The sequence below is a fragment of the Petaurus breviceps genome, unplaced genomic scaffold, assembly GCF_028583685.1.
Source record: "Petaurus breviceps papuanus isolate PSGF00001 unplaced genomic scaffold, PetGlider_PUasm1.0 90849, whole genome shotgun sequence".
NCBI classification, from domain to species: Eukaryota; Metazoa; Chordata; class Mammalia; order Diprotodontia; family Petauridae; genus Petaurus; species Petaurus breviceps.
The window spans coordinates 4,500,834-4,516,948 of NW_027187361.1; the positions used below are offsets into that span (position 1 = coordinate 4,500,834).

The 16,115-nt window shown below is 33.9% G+C and overlaps 1 protein-coding gene across 8 annotated transcripts in view; it reads right to left on the reverse strand.

The window, feature by feature from the left end:
- The window catches only part of STS (steroid sulfatase), a 192,910-nt gene that overhangs the window by 116,837 nt on the left and 59,958 nt on the right, over window positions 1–16,115 (reverse strand). For 7 of the 8 annotated variants that reach the window (XM_069072818.1, XM_069072826.1, XM_069072820.1 and 4 more), the window contains 4 exons: window positions 9,097–9,237; window positions 6,317–6,438; window positions 6,083–6,205; window positions 3,626–4,049 (listed from right to left, as the gene is read on the reverse strand). In XM_069072818.1, the coding sequence (XP_068928919.1) occupies window positions 3,626–4,049; window positions 6,083–6,205; window positions 6,317–6,438; window positions 9,097–9,237 (810 nt within the window). Of the gene's footprint in view, window positions 1–3,625; window positions 4,050–6,082; window positions 6,206–6,316; window positions 6,439–9,096; window positions 9,238–15,417; window positions 15,508–16,115 lie in introns of those variants that run through there. The other variant, XM_069072819.1, reaches the window with a different exon arrangement.

Here is a 16,115-nt window from a genome sequence, read left to right on the forward strand (position 1 = left end):
CTTTCAGAAAAGGGAAAAGAAATTTCTAGAGGCTAAATGACTTGCCTAGTGTCCCCAGCTACTAAGTGTGAAATCCATAGCCTCTCACAATGCTGTGTCTCAGAGTTAGAAGAGGGGTTCCAATTATTTATCTAAGGCAATTGGCTGAGTGTGGACTGAAAACTGTATCTTACTTTAAAGTGATGATGGGTCCTATTTAGTTTTCTTATCCTGTTCCAAACATGATAGTAATAGACTAAGCATATTTCCTGAAATTGTCTCTACTTTATAAATATAACTCTTGACTTGATAATACATTCCTTAGCTAAACTGTCACTAGTTGTTAGGTTTGCTCATTTCATCCTGCAAAACATAACAGTTGAAAGATATTCCAAAGATCAGTTGGAGCCAATTAATTTCCAGATCTGTTTAGTGACAATAAAAATTGCTCAAAGATTTTTTAGGAACTCACCAGAAAAAAATTGAATATTTCAGAAATCCATGGAATCATAGAACCATCTGGAAGAAATCTTAGACATCACCTAATTTTACCTTCTACTCGATGATACATGAATTCCTTCTATAAGATCTCTGATTGATGGTTATTGGCTCCCACTGAAGCAAACTTCTACTAGCAGATAAAGTAGCTCATTCTTTTGGACATTTTTAATAGGCAGGAAGTTATTTTCAATACTAAGCCAAAACCAATCTCCCTGTAACTTCAATCCATTGGTTCTAGTTCCATATTTGACTCTAATATCTAATATTTGACTTAATATCTCAGTCTTATTCCACAGGATAGCCCTTCACAAATTTAAAGAGAGAACTGTGTCCTTCCTTAAGCTTTCTCTTCTCCAGGTTATATATCCCTCATTCTTTGACCAATCTGCATGTGACATAATTACAAGTCCACTTTAAACATAGGAAAGCTTGTTAATGTTCTCTTTTATGACAGCCTGAACACAAAAATCATCTCATGAGTGTAGAGTATACCACAGAGCATATCAGATTTCCCTTGATCTGGATATTAATCTTCAATGAATGTTGCAAGGCATCCGATTCTTTATTAGCCACAATACACTGCTAAGTCTTGTCAAGCATGTAATCAAAATTAAACTTCAATACATTTTTTTCACAACACTACCAACTTTCTATAACTGTGTACTGTGCAGTTGAATCTTGAAAACTTGGAAGTTTAAATGTATTCCTATTAAATTTTAATATGTTAGATTTGGACAACCATTCTGGCCTACCAAGGTCTATTCTATTTCTATTATTCAGTGTGTAAGTTCTGCATTCTAATTTTGTGTCATATATACGTTTGATCACAATGACATTTATATTTTATCTAAATAACATAAAATGTTGAACAGAATAAATATAAAGTCAAAGACATTTGATCCCATTTAATGTTGATTTATTAATTGATTAATACTTTTTGAACCTAATCATTCAATCAGATCCAACTGGGACTGGGAATTGGGAATAGTGTATGGGAACTGAAAAAATATAATTGTAAAGTTGGACTAGACAGACTCTGAGGTCCCTCATAAGTCTGACACACTAAAACTCTGCTTGCATACTGTGATTCTTTGAATAATTGCATGCTAAAGGAATGTTTATCTAAAAAAAAGTACCAGTTTAAAAATGCTAGGTCAGCTATAATGAGATATTGGATACATTAAAATCAGATGTTAAAAGCCCAACTACATTGTATAAAGGCATGAGAAATCATTAGCAAGAGAAATAATGAATGGGTTCTCCTTTACTGATATCTTCAAGACTACTTCTTGGGCAAATTCTTGTGAATTGTAGAGTAAGTTGTAGAGTGAATTCTTGTTCAAATATTAGACTAGATTGGCCACTGAGGTCCCTTAGAACTCTGAGATCTTGTGTTTCTCAGAATCAGTTAGGAAACCACCTAACTGTACTATGGGCAGCTAGGTGGCACAGTGGATAGTGCCAGGCCTGGAGTTAAGAAGACTCATCCCCCTTAGTTCAAATCTGACCTCAGGCACTAGCTGTGTGACCCTGGGCTAAGTTAAGTTAAGTGACTATCTAACCCTATTTGTCTCACTTTCCTCATCTGTAAAATGAGCTGGAGAAGGAAGGAAATGGCAAACCACTCTAGTGTCTATACAAAGAAAACCTAAATGAGATCACAAAGAGTCAGACATGACTAAAACAACTTAGCAACAACTATACTATATAATCTAGGACACATTTATTTCTATTTCTTGCCTACAAGAATATTGTGAGAGAATATGTAAAAAAAAACTTGCTGAAATCAGATTTTATACTGACCACATTCCAGACACAACAGCCTAGGAAAACCATCAACAGAATAAATGAGGCTATTCCGGGATGATTTGTTGATCTATTCTGGTTACTAGTGATCACTGCTTCCCATACTAAGTGCTAGTGAACAATCTGCTCTAAAATTTTGCCAGGAATTCATGTCAAGCTGACAAATCTATTATTTCTAGACTTTACTTTTCTTGTGTTTTGGATTCCACAACATTTGTTCATTTCCAGTCTTTAGGATATCTCTTTTTTCTCTTGATTCCTGGAAGATGATCCAGAGTACCTGAGCAATCAAATCTGCAATCTCTTTTGGAATCCCACAATGCCATTTTGGCCAAGAGAACCAAACTCAATTTTACAGCACCTGGTCCTCTCTTACTATCTCCTTTCTTCTTTTTAAAAAATTATCTTTTATTATTTTTTTAGTATTATTTTATTTATTTAATATTTTTGTTACTTTTTCACTATTTGTTTTACTTCTTTGAGTCTGAAAATCATTCTCTGTGACAAAGAAGTTGAATTGAAATTAAATAGTTCTTTTTTTTAAAAAAATTTCTACTTTTTCTATCATCTATTAACATTATGTACTCTATTGACCCTTAGACCTACCTTTTCTTTGTTATTCTTGACCCAGACAAACATAGCTTAAAAACCCATTCCTGGTTTTCCTCAACGTTTCCCCCAAGCCTAAACTCATTTTTCATTTAGAAGGGTAAAATGTAGGCTAGAGAGAACAATACTATTATTCCTTTTTTACTCCTCCATAATAATTCCTGGTGACTAAAATAAAACATAGTTCCAGTCAAGACTCACTTTAGCTAATAGCTTTCCTGTCAAGAAGGTGATCTACTATCATACTTTTAAAAAGCCATGAGAGGGGGAAAGTTGATAGAAAAGTTATGAAATTGGGATGGCTAGGTGGCACAGTGAATAGAGTGCCAGCCCCAGAATCAGGAGGACCCGAGTTTGGTTCCGGCCTCAGACATTTAACATCCACACAAAAAACCTAGCCGTGTAACCTTGGGCAAGTTACTTAACCCCAACTGCCCTCCAAAAGGAAAAAAAAAAGTTATGAAATTAATCCAGGGTGTTTAATATAAGAAACTAACATAGCTAGGGCGTAATTTCTGAAGTTATTAAGTACATGCTATTTAATTTTTCATATTATTACTATATTCAGAACAACTGCCCTCCCCATGTGCTCTTTTATTATCTCTCTGGATACCTATTGAATGAGGAAGAGAAAAGAAGGCTAAAATAAGGATAGTGTTTGACTGTCACCATGGAAATGGATGTTAGTCAGTTTTCATGAGCAAATTCCCAATACACAAGTAACACCAACCTGTTTATGAACTTGAGAGCTTCCCTGGTCAACCTCTGAGTGAGATTTTCATAAGACATTGGCTGCTGGACAACCTCATGGTTCCTCATCAAAATGCAGTTTAAAGGCCGGAAAAAATGAAGGAAACAAGCTAAGAGTCCAATTATAGTGGCTGCTAATAAAAGACAGGAAAAGAACACCCAGTGAGGGAGCCGAAACAGGCCAAGGCAATTGAGCGCCTCCAAAGTGACAAGGGCAATGCCAACAATTTGCAGGGGAATGAAAACGAACATATGAATGGCTGTGGTAAACACAGTGCCTGATCCCGGCTTGCAATCTCTCAGATTGGTCACTGGCAGTCCATAGAAGTGATCAAAACCATGATTTAAAGGGTGGTGACAGAAATCATCTCTGCTGTTACAATTTATCCCAAGGTGCCACTTTCCTATGGAAAGAGAAATAGATAAGACACATGTTTTCAGGTAAATTTTCTGAAATTCTTGATTTTGAATACTAACTCTGACCTATATAAATTTAGGTGATTTCTACTTACTATTTGAGGGTTTTAATTCTGAACTTAAACACACACACACATACACACATACACATACACACACAAATAGCATTTTGATGCACATGCAAAAACACCGATTCTATATAATGCTATAACTTTTTCTTAGTGCTTGTTTTTTTTAAAGTATACAAGACATTCTGCATATTACTTTCAAAATTGTACTGTATTCCTTTCAACTCCCTTTGTATTCTTCTCTGCACTTAGAAAATGTTACATGGCCTTCTTTCCTTTTGTATCACTATTGCTAACTGTCCACACCCCTTAGAGCTCCATAGTCGAAAACCAAACATTTATGTCCCACATAGTCTAAGTTTAAAAAATTCCTTTCTATAAGTAAACAGACTTTATTTTGTCTTTCTAACCCATTAATCATCTTTATAACCCATTAAGTCAGCAATCACACTGTATGTAATATAGGCAGTTTCTGATATGTGTCACAGTTTCCTGAAGAATTTTTTTAAATCAGTTTCTTTATATTCATCCTTATTTCCCTATTCCAATTTTATGCCAAAAAAATATGAACCTGACACATAATATCATTGAATAATACAATAAATATTTTAAAAGATATATTTGAAAGACAAATGACAAGTTTTTGTTTTTTAAATAATGTTAATGTTGCCATCCAAAAGTAGCAAGGAAAAAACTTATCATAAAGAAAGAAAACTAGATAGAGAAGCAGAGAATCTGAGTATTCTGGCTTTTTCCACATATTAGCTATGTGACCTTGAATAAATGACTTCATCCCTCTGACCCTCAGTTTCCTCAAATGTAAAATGAAAGGTTTAAACGAGATGACCTCTAAGATCTCTCCTAGCTCTTAAATCTATACATTCATTGTAGGATACCACATTGTAGGAAAAATTAATCTGAATGAAAATCTATGAATAGTGGCTAACATTTCACTTGATTTAGGTTAGGCCAACACAAGCTAAACAACGGTGTTCTTTTTTCAAAAGAACAACACATGATATGAGGCAAATGTGACGTGAAAAATGTATTTTCCATAAAAACACATTCTTGTTCAGTTTTAGAAATAAGTGTGGAAGTAATAATATTTAATCATATATTTTATGAAATGTTTACTTCAACTATTCACAAACAACAAAACAAAACTGTGATGTCATTGCTATAAAGAATATTTCAGAACCAAGAGTCACTGTGGTCAATAATTTCTTACCTTACTTCCAAACTTCTAGGTATAGACTGTAAATTTTGCTAAGTTTGTGTGCAGGTGATGTACATATAGTCTATCACCTGGTTCTTACCTGAAATCTTTCCAACTTGGTAGGCCTTTTTAGATCTGGTAATCCACTGGCTTAACCTTCAAGAGCCCAAAATCCTACCTGAAGTAGAACTTCTTCACTAGAGGATGATTTTATATTAACATATATAGGTATGAAAAAAAAAACTTTTTATGTATGTTTACATATATAATACACAAACATAATTGTTCAATACATCCATTCAGAATTTGCACAAATTTCATAGGATTACATATTTAGAGCTAAGGACCTTAGTGGTCATCTAATCTAAGCCTTTCATTTTCAGATTCAGAAACAGAGGCTCAGGGAATCTGAGTAATTTACTCAATACAACATAGTTAAGTTTCAAAGTCAAAGTTCGAACACAGTCCTCTAAAATTGAAACCCTAGGCTGTCATCCTTTCTATAAAAGTAATAAATATTGCTTTCAGAATTTATGTTAAATTGTCTCTGAGTCACACACATTTTCACTTATCCTTGTAACACTCCCATTCCTTCCCTCATCCATCACCTTTATGGAGTCTAACACATAACAAGCACTTAGTAAATTTTTGTTAATTGACTTCTCTGTGAAGTTCCTTTCTCTTTCTATACTCTTAAATTCCTTTCCTCCCCCACATTTCTCTCAACTGTCTCTACCTATCAGAGCCGTAGAATAGCCTTGGTTCTTCAAAAGCTTAGCAAAAGTGATTTCATTTGCAGGAAGTCCACCTGAAGAAGCCGAAAATAGGAATACTCCAACCTTTGAGCGTGAAGCCATCCCTGGACCAGGCAAAAAAAAAAAAAAAAAAAAAGAGGGAAGTAGAGCATTAGTGACAGATATCTTCCTAGCAGAAGAAAATAAACAATAATAATTTTAAAATGAATTTTTACCTGATCGGACAGGGTAACGGCCTGTCAGAAAAGCCGCCCTACTTGGGGTACACAGTGGAGATGCAGCCAAGTGCTGAGTGAATTTCACTCCCCCTTTGGCTATCCTGTCAATATTAGGAGTTCTAGGGGAAGGAGAAGAATCATTTCACTTTAATTGCCCTAAAAATGAAGATTTTAATTATGATAATAGCTAGCTAGCATTTATATAGCACTTAAGGTTTGCAAAGCACTTTATACGGTATGTTCTCTCCATTGATCTTCACAACTCTTGGGGTTAGGTGGTGTAGGATTTGAACTCAAAGTCTTACTAACCCCAAGTTTAGCACTAGGTCCACTGTACCACACAGCTGCCCCATTATATGTTTTATAATTAATATTTATTCTTCTAATTAATATTTACCTTCTGCTACATAAAATATAGATACTAACAAAGGACATATTATTATTATTTGTCTCTCTTTCTACAAGAGTCATAGAAGTCTTTGTTTTAACTAGGTGCTGATTTGTAAATATACTACCAAGATGCTATACAATGAAATCTAAGTAGTCGTGATGCTATTTCTCTGAGAATTAGCATGCTGACAACCTCCTTCTGGATGAACTGGATATTAAAACCTACCTAAACATTTCACCCCTTTCACTCCTCATCACTCATAATTTTGCAAGTATCACTTTAATTTCATATAATATCCTCACAGAAGACAACCACAGTTATTCAATTGATTCCTTGCCTGAATTATTTTTGTTTCTCCCCATTATTGCTTCTCTTAGATTGCAAGGTCTAAGAAGGCAAAACCTATATCAGCTAACTCTGAAACTTATAGTATTTGCCATAGCCCATGAGAGGGAAAGAAATGAGCAATGAACTAACACTGAGGAAAAAAATGTGAATTTGAAAGTTAGGGGAAGCAGAAAAATTAGATTAATCCTGAAGTGTATTTTTCTCATTGTAAAGTCTTTCTTTCCTGAGAACTTCTATATCCTGTCCTTTCAAACAGCTGAGTTGGTGATGGGAAGAGGGTTTAGGGACTGCCAGTCTTTTCTTTCCTTATTAACGGTCTGATTATGATTAATGATGATACTTTGATTTTCTTACAAAGGCAGACGGCAGGGGCATCAAAATTTTTTTTTTTAATTTTTGGACTAAATGAATATTAAGGAAATGTGAAAGGGAAAAAATCAAGACAAAAGAACTAATACAGATGAGCCAGAGAAGTAAGATTTCTAATGCAAAGAAAGATGCATATCATAAATACTAAAAATACCATAAACAGATTCCAAAACAAATGACTAGTAAATTACAAAAGGTATAAAACACTGATATGAAATTCAATGAAAACTCTAAGAAAGAGGAGTGGAATATCCCCAATATGTATCTAGAAAGAATTTCCAACATCTAAAAGTTTTCTTTCAAATATATGTTTTAAATAAGAAAGGCACTTGTAATCCCATAGCTCAAATTGAAACAAATATGACTTGCACTTTAAAAAAGTAAGTTACTCATGAAAAAAAAATTATTTAATTTTAAATTAACTATGGAACAAAGTTTTCGGACTACTGAAATGATCTTCACTGGAAGTCCAAATTGATTTCCTTGTCTCAAGTCCTGCCCTCCTCAAGTCTATTCTCCACTCAGCTGCCAATGCCAAAATGATATTAATATTAAAGCATAGGTCTAACTTTGTTACTCCCCTTCTCAGACTCCAGTGGCTTATTTCTGGAATCAAAAGCATTGATATAGGGGAAATAATGAAGAGGTTGGCTAAGTGAAATGAAAATAAGTCAGTATCTATAATCAACTTGATAACAAGTTAATTAGTTGACATGTCAGAAAAAAGTAGATTCAAATATTTATTATTCATAGTTCATTTTGGAAAATTCTAATGAAAGGAAGTAATATTTTATAGTCTACAGTAAATTATTTGCTTCCAATTTGTGATAGTTCTCTATAGGACTTTTATTTAATTTCTTCCTTCTTATTGCAAACAGAAAAAGAACACTGAAAAAAATCACTATTTGAGTATAGCAAGGATTTACTTTTTTTTAGCTTAAAGAATAAGGGATGCTCTTATTGTAAATCAATTCATTCTATTGAAACCTTGGAAATAGGAGTGATGCAAAATATATAATACTAAAGACTTATCGCTACCATATCCCTTTCCCAGTTCTGATTCTATGGCTTGCAGGCCCTTTGAAAAGATGGCAGTATAATACCCTCACTGTTTGTCAGTGAAAAATAATAGGGGTTGCAGGAAGAGGAAAAAAGAGCAGACAAGTATGGCAAGAGCTAAGCGGGACCATGTAGCAATGAAGCACTGCCAGACACCCCAAATATTTTTATAAATGGCAGGAGGTATGTATGGGGGGGGAGACATGGGGGAAAAAAGGAAGATAAAGGGAAAGAAAAAAGGCAAAGGAGATACTTTTCAGATTTTTCCCTTCCACATATTATATAACACAGTAACAGTAAAATGAATAATGGAAAGTAGAAATGCTTCTTTGGTAGGATTCTTCATAGAGAAGGAAATTATATATTTGCACTCATAGTTCTTGCTAAGCATATTCTAATTCCCACATACATATTTATATTTCAATATATATCCAAATATAAATCTACAAAAAAGACAAATGGAAGAGCATTATTGTTATGGTTTCTTATATGTAACAGATGTAGCCTATACTCATGGTTCTGAGGACATTTAAAAACTTCCAAGGAAGAAAAACAATGAACGTATACATTTATAGGCACAATCATTTATACAGAACTTCTATTATTAAACCTTAGTGTTGTGTTTCCATAGCATCCAGGATCTCCAATGCCAAGGTCGTCTGCCATTGCTATAATAATGTTGGGCTTTGAAACTGCGTCACTGTTGACACTGCCATAGAACAACATCAAAAGTAAAAGCATCTTCATCTTCCTGTGAAGAATAAATAAACAAAAGCAGAATGAAGAATGAGAGCATGTTTTTTCTTCACTAACTCTACTCTAATTCTTTGCATCTATGGAAGATGATCATTGAAACAAACAAAAAAATTTCCCAGCTTGTCAACTAATGATCATATCTGCTTTAAACAGACAATGTCAGAACTGATGTGGAAAGATGTGGACCTCTCCTCTGGGTGTTTGTCTTCTGAATAAATATTTTGCTTTTGGTAAAAAACAATTATCTCCTGCTTCTGTTCTTGACAAATGAAAGAGACATTGTTATTTAGGGGAAAAAAAAGAAGTAAAGGCTCACTTTCTGCCTTCTTGGTATTGAAAACCAACCATTTGATGACATAAAATAAATGTTGTTACTGACTAATGGAAAAACAAGTATTTTATTAAGGAGAGATGCTTCCATTCAGGTCATTAATAGAGAACCTGGAACTAATGTATTGCTTCTCTCTCCTCAATAAATATAAACACATCGATCATGAAAATCTTTCAATATTCAGGGTAAACTAATTTCATAATATATTATGGGGAATTCAGTTTGATGACATACCAAAGTCAATTCACCATGGAAAGCTCTGTTCAATAGGACAAATCAGCTTCTATCAGTAGAATGTAAGCTTCTTGAGGGATGGGAGTCTCTTAGTCCCATATCACCAATTGCCTATTGGCCATTTCACAGGCATTTCAAACTCACAATCTTCAAAATAGAATTAATTATCTTTCCACCAAAATTAATTCTTCTTCCCAATTTCCCTATCCCTGTCCAGAGGACTACCATTTTTCCAGCCACCTAAATTCACATCCTAGCAGCCATCCTTTATTCCTCATCCTTTTTCACTCCAGATATCCAATCAGCTGCCAAGTCTTGTAATTTTATTTCCATGACTTTTCTCACATCTCTACCATTTTCTCCACTCACGGGGCTACCCTAGTTCAGGCCCTTATTACCTCTCTATTGAAACCATCCAAATTGGAAGCTCAAATTGTTTTCCTTGACTTAAGTCTCATTCTCTCTCCAATCTGTCTTACTATACTCAGTCACAAGTGCCAAAATGCTATTTCTAAAGCACAGGTCTGACTATGTCATTCCCCTACCCAAACTCCAGTGATTCACTTCTAGAATTCTAAAAACTCCTATCTCTTTGACAGTTAGCCCTTCACAGTCTAGCTCAAACATACTTCCCTAGCCATACTATATAATACACCCCTTTCCCATACTCTCTGCCCTACTGAGAATGGACTCTGCTGTTCTAAATACCAGCTACTCTATCACCTTCTCCATACAAATCTATGGATTGTCCTTCATTCCTAGAATATGTTCACTCCTAGCCTCTGCCTCTGAGAATCCTTTGTCTCTTTCAAAGGTCAGCTGAAATGCCATCTCCTACATTAGATTCTACCAGATAACTACAGTTGCTAGTGCTTCCCACCTAACAATAAAATTGTATTTATTGTACATATACATATTATATATTTTTATACGGGTATGTGTATTGCATTGTGTTCCCCCCATAGAATGCTGGCTCCCTCAGGACAGAAAGTATTACATTTTTCTATTTGTATCTCTCGTATCTGTTATATTGTCTAAGCATAAGAAATGCCTGCTGATTGATTGATGGTATTCTTAGAATTTAGCATGGCACCTGACACTTAGTAGTCACTTAATAAACATTCATTGATCGACTGATGACAACACATACTTAGCAGTATAAAATGTTGACATTTTGTTCCTAGAACCTTTCAAATATAATCTGTGGCCTTAAATACAGAAAAGCAAAAAGAATGTTCTTCTCCCCTGACTCCCAGTCCCAGATCCAGTATTTTTTTTGTATTTATATGCATACATGCAAATGCATGTCTATATGCAAATGTAGTATATATGTGTTGTATATGCATACATAAAAGTCCAGAGAAAGTTAGGAAGGTAACAGTAGTTCAGGGGAAAGAGGAGGACTGTACCCATGAAACACTTTTAATGTCAACCTGCTTTATTAATATTTTTTCTATTACTTTCTCAAGTCTATGCAAACAACAAAACAATAAAGAAATGCAAACATCTAGATTTGTTTATTTCTTCAACTTAATATTCACTGTCAATCTAATACTGATAAAGAACATACGTGGAGCATTTTAAAAAGGGAATCAGAAGCTTTCTATGATAAACTGTAGCTTAACTCTAGTGCTAATTTATCTCCCTGCCTCCAATCTCTCCTGTCTTCAATTCCTTCTCCATATGGCTACCAGGGATTTTCCTAAAATAAGGGTATGAGCACATCCATCCCATACTCAATAAACTCCAAAAGAACTGGAAATGGCACAGATATCCATGAATTGGGAAATGGCTGAACAAGTTTGGTATATGATTGTGATTGAATACTATTGTGCTATAAGTAATGATGAGCTCAATGATTTTAGAAAAACATGGACTTTCATGAAATAATGAAGAGTGAAATGAGCAAAACCAAGAGAATGTTGTATAAAGTAACAGCAATATTTTTTTAGGAAGGACTTTGAGTAAATAAGCTATTTTTTCAATTATAAATACTCAAATGAACTATAAAAGACATAGGAAGAAAAACATTATCTGCATCCAGAGAAAGAATTGCTAAATAGAAGTATTTATAGAATACTTTTACACATATATATGTAATTGTGCTTAATGGTAGCCATCTTGCAAGAGGGGGGAGAGGAGGAAGAAAAAAAGAAATTTACATGATAATTTTCTTGTATATTTGAAAGGAACAGCAAGTTGTGCATAGTAGATTTACAGTTTCATGTGCAATCATCTTTTTTATTGAACCATGTTATGGAAGTGCTTGTTTTATTCCATAAATTAAATAAAAAATATATTTTTTAAATTAACTACAGATACAAGTCACTCCCCAATTGATAAATGGTCAAAGGATATGAACAGGTAGTTTTCAGAGGGAGAAATTAAAGACATCCATAAGCATATAAAAAAAATGCTCTAAGTCACTATTGATTAGAGAAATCCAAATCAAAACAAGTCTGAGGTACCACATCTCTCAAGAGGAAAATGATAAATGCTGGAGAGGATGTGAAAAATTGGAACACTAATGCATTGTTGGTGGAGTTGTGAACTCATCCAATCATTCTGGAGAGCAATTTGGAACTATGCCCAAATAGCTATAAAAAAAAGTATGTACCTTTTGACCTAGCAATATGGACCCATATGTACAAAAATATTTCTAGCAGCTCTTTTTGTGGTGGCAAAGAATTGGAAATCAAGGGGATGCCCATCAATTGGGGAATGGCTAAACAAGTTGTGGTATATGAATTTAATGGAATACTATTATGCTATAAGAAATGAGGAGCAAACAGACTTCATAATAATCTGGAGAGACATATATAAACTGATGCTGAGTGAGGAGAGGAGAACCAGGAGAATTACAGACAAATCATATCTGTGACAACTAACTGATAGACTGAGCTCCTCTCAGTAATGCAAGACAGCTCCAAAAGACTCATGATGGAAAGGGATATCCACATCCAGAGAAAAGAAGTACAGAGTCTGAATGCAGATTGAAGCAAACGACTTGCTCTCTCTTTTTTGTGTTTTGTTTCATTCCTTCTTTCTCGTTCATTCCATTGGTTATAATTCTTTTTTACCACTTAACTAATGTTTAATGCAAAGGTATTTGTAGAATCTATATTGAATTGCATGCCACCATGGGGGACAAGAAGGGAGAAGAGGGAGGGGGAGAAAATTTGGAACTCAAGGGATTGTGGAACTGAATGTTGTAAACTAAAAGTAAATAAGTAATTTTTTAAAAAAATAAATAAATAATTTTAAAACAGGCATGTACATCTTTAAAGGTAATATTATAACATACTGAAGTTAGTCTTTCAAATTGATTACCAGAAAAGCACTATTAAAGTTTTTTACTGAAAAAAAATAACTCCAGTAATGTGCCATTGAATTTAAAATCAAATATATTCAGTTATTCAATTCAATATTCAATCAAATATATTCAATTATCTCATCCTCTTTAATTTTCATTTTTGTAATTTTTATAATGCATTAATAATTAAGTTAGCAGTAGTTATACATTTTATAAATATATACATATATCATATATACATGTATTGTGTGTATGTACATATATACATAGATAGACGCATATATGGCATTCTCAAATTTTCTCTTTTGCTGAAAGGGAAACATAATCAAAAAAAGTTGAAAGACTACAGATTTAGAGTACTTAACAAATATAAACTATTATTGCAACTTTTAAAAGACCACATACTTATATTAGGTATAAAGTCCTTTAATCTTTTCTTACTTTTACAATTGGCCTTGTTTTCTATAATAATTAACATCTGCTGCATGGTTTACAAAGTCCATCCAAGACGGGTAAGTATTACTGTCTCCAAAGAGACAAAGAAAGCATAGATAAGTGTGTGAAGTGGAAAAACCAGGATACCATTCTAAGTCTTCAAACTCAATGTGGTACAATAGAAAGAACATTGTATTTGAGGACATGGGCTTCAAGTGTGTCTCTGTCACTATGTGTGTGATAGAATAAGTTGCTTAAACTGAGCCTCGTTTGCTTCATTTTAAAATGAGATCTTCGATGACCTCTAAGGTCTTTCCCATCTTTATATCTGTGGTTCTCTTTACATATGTGTATACACCCACACACACACGTGTGTACATATGTGTATATGTGTATATATATATAATTTATTTACTTATTTGTTTTTTGCAAATCTTATGCCCTGTTACAAGTTACCTAACAAATTCTGATCTTAAACATGCATACCTTTCTCTTAGGACTCCTAAAGGAAAATTCAGGGTTCCATAAAAGCTATAGCCTCAAACAATCTCACTAATCACAGTAGTTTTATACACAATAGTTATTAATGCCATAAAATAATTTCAATTAATTAGCTTACAAATAAAATTTAGTAGGCTTTCTAAAAATTACACAAAAGGTTTTTACAAAAGAATTGATTAATTTAAACATTCCTTCCTAAAAGTATTTCACTTTCTTAAAAACTGCTTAAAATTTTTCCTGATGTTAGGAGGAACAATCACTAAATTTTCATGAAGTAAATTAGTTGGAAACTTCTAAAATGACACATCTCTCTTATTCAAGCTCAAAGGAAAAATAAATCTTTAAAATTGCAATTTATCCAAAGTTGGTATAAAATGTCTTTAAGTTACATAAATAAATGCCAAAAGTACCATAAAAAACAAAATTCCTAATCATCACAAATTCAAGAACCACCACTCTCTCATCAAAACCTGTTTGCAATATGGAGAATTGGTTTTTCTAAGCCCCAAAAGAACATAAATTAGCCTTATCACAATAACAAAGTTTATCAGGTCCTTAAAAATTTACTCAAATATAATTCTCTTCCCATTCTCTTTAAATATATCACTAGACATCAACAAAAATAATTACATTCTGGAATTCCACATAGTAAAAATATGATAGTTCACTTAAACTCCTAGAAAAAAACAAACCTCCAAATTAGCATACATACATACATATCCCTCTCTAAAATTCACCCCTTAAAGCAAAATTAATCTCTAAGAGTGGAGTTTGTTAAGACTAAGTTGTTTCAAGGTTTATATAACCTCCCCAAGTAATAGATAACCTCAGACAAAACTCACTCTACATAATAAGTATTGAAAATTTCACTCCCATTTTGTGTGTAAGGATTCCCATTTCCTATCCTATTTACTCAGTAGGAATTTCAACCCAGCACACTCTTGCACAGGGTTGATAAGAATTTATGACTAGATGGTTCTAAGAATTTGTAGGTTTACAAAGGAGATTTTAAAAGGTCTTTTCTTTGTGTAATTACCAATTTTCCTTTTTAAAATAGCTATGTAAGTACTTGATTAAAACAGTAATTCCAAATAAGTTAGTAAACAACCACATAATTTTTGTAATAGCCAAATACTTTTAGATGAAACTTTCTTTGAAATATAGGCAAAACTTGGAAATTTATAATTTCTTCAATTACAGTATTTCAGACAGGGTGCAAAGATGGCAGAATGAGGAAGGAACCCTCAGTAGTCCTCCCAATTTCCCTTCCAGACAACTAGAAAACCTCCCCAGGAACTGGTTTAGGAGCAGGGAAATAGTTTAAAATAGTTTATAAGCCCAGCAGGAAAGGTCTGTCTCACCGAGATGGGAGGAGAAGTAAATCCAAAAACATCAACAACAGCCAGTGTCACAGCAGGGGGCCTGCAGCAGGGCTCTAAGCCTAGGGCAATCCAACAGTGAGGCCACCTCCAGCAAACCAGCAGACTAGGCAAGTAAGCAGTCTGTGTACCACAAGGTCCCAGCAACAGCAACAGCCACCAGGGAAAACCTGACCCCACTTCTGACCAATATTAAAGGCTGACCCTGGCTGACAAATAGCAAAACCTTGCCCCTGGGATCTACCAGCAGAGAGACTCTGTTGCCATAGCAACTGAGCAGCAAGTACACAGCACCTACGCAAAAACTGACCATGTTTTAGGACATAAAAACCTCACAACCAAATGCAGAAAAGCAGAATCCTTTTCAAACCATAATGCAAAGGCCTCCTTTCAGATCATAACGCAATAAAAATTACATTCAATAATGAACAATGGAAAGAAAGTAAAAATTAATTGGAAATTAAATAATCTAATCCTAAAACACAAATAGGTCAAAGAACAATTCAGAGAAACGATAATTCCATTAGAGAAAATTACAATAATATACCAAAATGTATAGGATGTACCCAAAGCAGTAATTAGGGGGAAATTTGTAACTCTAATTGCTTAAATCAATAAAACAGAGAAAGAGCAGATCAATGAATTGGGCATAAAACAAACCAAAACAAAAAAAAAAAACC